This window comes from Panonychus citri, unplaced genomic scaffold (assembly GCF_014898815.1).
Source record: "Panonychus citri isolate SS breed McGregor unplaced genomic scaffold, ASM1489881v1 Contig00141, whole genome shotgun sequence".
Taxonomy (NCBI): Eukaryota; Metazoa; Arthropoda; class Arachnida; order Trombidiformes; family Tetranychidae; genus Panonychus; species Panonychus citri.
Genome location: NW_026515546.1, coordinates 4,942,854 through 4,948,853, shown reverse-complemented (window position 1 = coordinate 4,948,853; position 6,000 = coordinate 4,942,854). Strand labels below are relative to the sequence as shown.

The window sequence follows — 6,000 nt, the reverse complement described above, 5'->3', positions numbered from 1 at the left end:
TCAGAATTTTAAATTGGTCTGTCATTTGGTAATTAGTTGTTTAGAACTTGATTGAATGAAGAAATGATTAAACATCATAACAAAATTTAATTTAGTTACATGGTTGGAAGATCTATCATTAATTAGCAATGATCTGGGTCATAGTTAATTAGGATAACCTAATTGTCAATTGATCGGCAATGAATTGAAGATTCAATTTCTCTTAGAACTAAATTAAACCACGCAAGGAAATAATCATTTAATCATCAATCCATAACAATCAGAATTAGTAAACATTCAGACAATTAAATTGGATTAACGAGAACACTAAATGATTAAGATTGAAAAGGATTTTAAGGTGATTATGATTAAAACTAATTGAAATCATCTTCTTATTGTATCTTCTCATCTTTTGCTTGGTTGCATTAGAATCATGATTAAGTTTAATTCAGTTAATTGTTCCTCTTATTGTAACAATTTTTATTTGTAGGATGAGCTGATTCTTTTTTTTTCTTTAGGCTAAAGATCAAAACCATCATCATCATTGACAATTAATCGATTACAATGGATGATTCTTGTGTTCTGTTAATCACTAATCATCATTAATTAGTTAATTGTTGTTCCATTCTTATGATCCAATTGAGGAGAGTCTATTTTAGGAAGGTAACATCTATCGTCCATCTTCATTTCATCTTAATCGTGATTTCTGTCAACATCAAGTTCAATTTTTCGTAATTCGAGTTAATTTTTTTCTTCTAAATTTGTTTCTTAATTAGTTCAACACTCGATTCAAGGATGAGTGTTAATTGTCATCAAATTAAATCACAGATTAATTATCATTCTAGAGAAGTGATGTTTTTTGCTTCTCTCTTGATTGTTTCCTCTCTCATCTCTGGAACCATTGGTAAAAATAGTGAACCGATAATTATTATTCTCGGCCCTCCAGGGGCTGGTTTACCCTCTTCCAGCTCTTCGGGTGCCGGTGGACCTTTGGGACAGATTGAGGCTACACTGTCTGATCGGGATTCTTCGGGTTCTTCAAGGTCAACTTTTAATCTTTTCCGTTCAACTTCATCCGACAAGAAGGATGAGAAAAAAGGACCTCACATAATTTTCATCGGTGGATCAGCATCAGGTCCAATGAATAACGGTAACAATGGACCTATGATGGGATCGATGCAAGGTCCACCCTCTTCACCAGTGAATCATGGCCAAGGTCAGAATGGTATGAATATCGGTGGAATGAACAGTTTCATGACAAATTCAAATGTTAACGGCAACGGATTTGGCCCAGGTACTGGTTCGAGTGTTGGTTCACCTATTGGTGGACTTTCAACTGGTCCCATGAGACGAGGGTCAAGTAGCCCCGGTGTTAGTGTTACCAGTTCAAGTAATAATTATTTACCTTATCCAATGTCCAGTGGGTCAATTAATTCACCGTCTATGGTTTCTAATTATCCTTACATACCCTACGTAATGGGCGGTGGTGGTTACAGCTCACCAACTAATTACCCACCGACGGGCTATGATTACAATGATTACGTTTGGAATGGTTGGAAAAGATAATCAAATTAAATTGTATACTTTTTACAATTCAATCTTTTAAATTGTGATTCCAAATATCACTTTAATATAATAATAGAAATCAAAACTACCAGAGTTTTATTTATTCATTTACATTAATATGTGAGGCGATTTTACTTTTGCCGTTGATCTAAAATAAAAAAACTCGAGAAAGTCATCAGTCCACATCTGATTTACGGACTTAAATGCAAATTTTAGGTGAAGCACCAAATTATTAATAATATTCAAGGTCACCTTAGAACTGCCTCCGGCGATAAACTCAATTGAATTGGTACATCAATACAACAACATGTTTGTTTCAATGTAATAATTTTGTTAACTTAAATAAATTTTTACTCTTCAAATAAAACGATCAACTAATTATTTGCAATGATAACGAAAAATTAAATCACTTTGGAAACATTGTTAAGTCGTTAATCTGATCTTGGTCTTCATGCTTCAGTTAATCATGATCACTCTTAACAATTAAGTTTTCTATGGTAATGGTGATGAAACAATTTACGAATATAAAAGATCTGAAAGGATTTACAATTTAGATTATTACAATGATTATTCAATTGGTGGATTTAGATTGGAAATTTTTTCACCAATCAAACGGATTAAGATCCGTTTAAATGATTTTTGTACTTTTAAGTCAACAATTAACGATGATAATCAACAATCAATTGATTATAAATTCGTTCGTTGCATTGGGATCATTTTACCAGTCCAACAAATTTTTGATAATCTACAACAATTTGATTCTAAATTTATATCAAGCCAATTAACTTCTCAATCACAATCATTTCCATTGACTGATTTAACTGATATTGGTTCACATATTAAATTGTTGGTATCAATTGATCAACAATCAACAGTGGAAACTAATCTATGGGGATTAAGAAGTAAATTAAGATTTAATCAACACGATAATTACAAGAATTGTCAAATGATTAAGTTTTCTGGATACGCGATTAAGGTAAATACATTTATACATTTACTTTACAATAGAGTTAATTGTTTGCTTTCTCTGATTGCTAATTCTTAATTTTGATTATTCACAGAAAGGTTATAACTTCTCAATCACTTTAATCAAATCAAATGATCGTTGGTTTATCAATGGTTTTTCCAATTGGGGTATTACATTGGTGTTCCCAATTGTGATTGCAACTAACTCTCAACAATTAATTGATGGAGACGAGAAAATTAATCTTATCCTCGGAAACAAATATCGCTTATTCAATGTAATTGGTAATCAAATTATCAACAGTCAATCATTTTACTCGATCACAATTGATGGCTGTCCAGGGATCGCTCATTATATTAGATTACAAGTAATCAATTAACAGCTTTAATTACCGCTAATTATGGTCTCGGCGAGGTAAATTAATTTACACACTAAATTACAATTTCACAAACTAATCGTTACTATTTTATAATAATGACAATAATAGAGTATCGTCTCATCAAAATCTGATCCTGATACAATTAGAGTCAAATAGGAAATATCTTCAAATGGATTAACAATTAACACAATTGAAAATATTGAAATTGGTGCTAAAGAGCAGATAATTAAACTTAATCCATCGGGTGACGGGACAATTACAATTGACTCACAATTAAGTGAATCAATTTGTTGTCTCAATGAGAATCAAATAATCAACTTAACCTCAACATGTTTAAAGGTATAATTGTTTATAATTAAGTAGAAAAAGTTAATTGTTAACAATGTAACTATTTTTAATTTCTTTCTTGGTCAATATAAAAGTTTGCATCTTATTTCAATGGTCCAGTTGATATCGAATGGGGATTAAGATCAGATGAAATTTACTTGTTCCAATGCCGACCAGTGACCAGCTCATCTTCAAGTGAATTAACTGATTGGGAATTAAGTCATGAAATCGATTCGGCTCATGTTAGCTCTATTTAGGAGCCTATTCGAGCCAATTTAGGAGCCCATCCCGGAACTACCTCATATATTATCATATATCATATCATATCTTTGGTCTCATCAGAAACATCGCATTGTGTGAGGCCAACATTGTTCCGCTTCGTGAACATTTTGTTATACAAAAATTAGCTGCTGTGCTCGAAGAAGCCAGCATAACTGCTCAATCCTATGACATTGGCGGAGGAATAGTTTCACCTGTTGATCCTAAAATTGAGACCATAATAGAAGAAGTCACTTCGACTACTGTAACACGTATACGTAATTGTGTAACAGTACTAATGGTTCATCAGGATCATCATCTGCTGCTGCTTCAGGTTCATCTACTGGTTCAGGATCTGCTAACTCAGCATCATCAGGCTCATCAGGCGCATCATCATCCGGTTCATCATCAGGTTCATCAGGAGCTTCTTCCGCTTCTACTGCCGCTAACTCAAATTCATCATCATCAAGATCTGCTAATGGTTCATCACGATCATCATCTGCTTCTACCGGTAATGGCTCTGCTGCTGCTTCAGGTTTATCAACGTCTGAATCCATCGTTTCGTCATTTGTCAACCAGTCTGGTCAAAACTGTTATTGTTTCGCTTGAATTCTACTAAATATGTAAACTGATATTAAAGTCAAAAAGAATAAGTAATAAATTATCAATATAAATTTTATGTTCTGTCGGTGAACTATGATTGTGAATTAGTAACGCAGCGAAGTAGTAGTTAAATAATAATTCACGATTCACGATAGGACGTCACTAATTCGGCTTGAAATCTTTCTAATTGTCGAATATAAAGTAATGCTCTGACCAGGTTCTAATAGTTCATAATGAACACAACCATAACAATACCAACAGATACAAATTAGTGTTTTCTTCCCGTGAATCGAAGGTTTGGGTGTCGCTTTTGGTGTCTGATCTTTGTCTAACCAAAGGCTGAGTAGACTAGCTTTACAATACACTACCGGTAAGCTACCAGTTTACTCATGACCTCATGAATAAACTGGTAGCTCATCATCTTTTTATTCATTTTGATTTAAATTGTTCTAATTATTACCTTTTTTTATTTTATTATGTACAATGTTATTTACAGCCACAATGTTCGTGGTGACGCAAATCTTTGTCAGAACCCAATCAATTTCTTATCCAGCCGAAGAAAACAATTCATTTGTGGGTTCCAGGAAGTGGCTTCATCTTTTGTGGAAATGAAACTGAATGGATCCGGTGCTTCTTCACAGTTTGACTCCACAAGAGCATATGATTTTCCAAGGACCCATTGGTTCGGTTCTAACAGAACGGCGACGGCCCACGATATGAATGTACTTATTTCCGAAGCAACTTGTCTCCTCAAACAGTGGATATTGGACCAGAATGTTTTTACAATGCTGCCATTTTTACTCTTGGAAAATTTAAATTAGGTTATATGAATACGTACCACTGGCCAGACCTTCCATGGTATGAATGGTTACCGAAAGTTCAAGCTGAACTCGATTTTTTGACCTTTGAATTCGACCGCCGCAACTTCGAGGTAAAACCAGTGAATAGATTGATTTTGGTTGGAGACTTTAATATTGAAATTACTTTCCTATTATTAGGTATCCTCAAAAGTTTCTGCACTCTTTTCATTGATGATTTTTTTAGTCTTAGATATTAGAAGATAATCATTTTCCTATGATTAAATTGATACCATTTTAAAGCTTAGAACTTGCTCTTTCGAATGATACTAATTTTATTAATTTCGGACTATTCAATTAATTACAATTAAATTTTTAGTGACGGTCTTTTTTACCGAGTTTTGATGACTCATCTTTGAGGTCACTTTTTCCGTCAATAAAGTGACCTGAATTTTTTTTAATATGATTAACATGTGGTCCTAACATTGAAATTATTCAGAAAAAAATTTGGTTGAGTTTGCTCAAAAAAATCATCAATGAAAAGAGTGCAGAAACTTTTGAGGATACCCGATATCTACGTAAAGTTTCGATTCTTATGGTGTTCCAATTCCACCCATCGATAGAAACTGTTGAAGCAAATGCTATCGATGTTGATTAATTGAATTATTATTAATCAATTATTATTATTATTATTTAAATACAAGTCAAGTTAATCAAAAGTAAACAAAATTTTAAGTTGAGTTACAGAGAACGAGAAATGGTTAAGATTAATATCTTCTTTCTTTTCTGATTATTAACTGTCCATTTCACCAATTTGCTAATTGTTAACTTAATTGTTTAATCAAGGATATGACAATTAAGTATGAATCTAATTGTTGTTTTGTCTACTATTTAACCTTTAATCATATTTAATTCAATTAGAATAATGTTTCTGATTCGTAATGATCAATCCATTCAACAATCTTTATTTACAACAGGTTATGGGCTCAGTTTGTGTTTAATATTAATATTAGTTGACCATGGAGATTGACAACAAAAATATTAATATCGAAAAATTGAATTCGAAAATTGGTCGAATTGGAGATTCAAGATTGAACTTATTCTCAAGGAGAATGATTTGTACGATA

General features: G+C 32.6%; 2 protein-coding genes across 2 annotated transcripts; both read left to right on the top strand.

The window, feature by feature from the left end:
• Positions 1–131: 131 nt before the first annotated feature.
• On the top strand, positions 132–1,830 carry LOC128395204 (uncharacterized). Its single transcript, XM_053355604.1, has one exon. The coding sequence runs from the start codon at positions 775–777 to the stop codon at positions 1,543–1,545; it is 771 nt and encodes a 256-aa protein (XP_053211579.1). The 5' UTR covers positions 132–774; the 3' UTR covers positions 1,546–1,830.
• Positions 1,831–1,852: 22 nt separating this feature from the next.
• LOC128395149 (uncharacterized) lies at positions 1,853–2,903 on the top strand. Its single transcript, XM_053355547.1, has 3 exons — positions 1,853–1,866; positions 2,077–2,521; positions 2,607–2,903. The coding sequence occupies exons 1-3, from the start codon at positions 1,853–1,855 to the stop codon at positions 2,886–2,888; spliced, it is 741 nt and encodes a 246-aa protein (XP_053211522.1). The 3' UTR covers positions 2,889–2,903.
• The last annotated feature ends 3,097 nt before the right edge of the window (positions 2,904–6,000 follow it).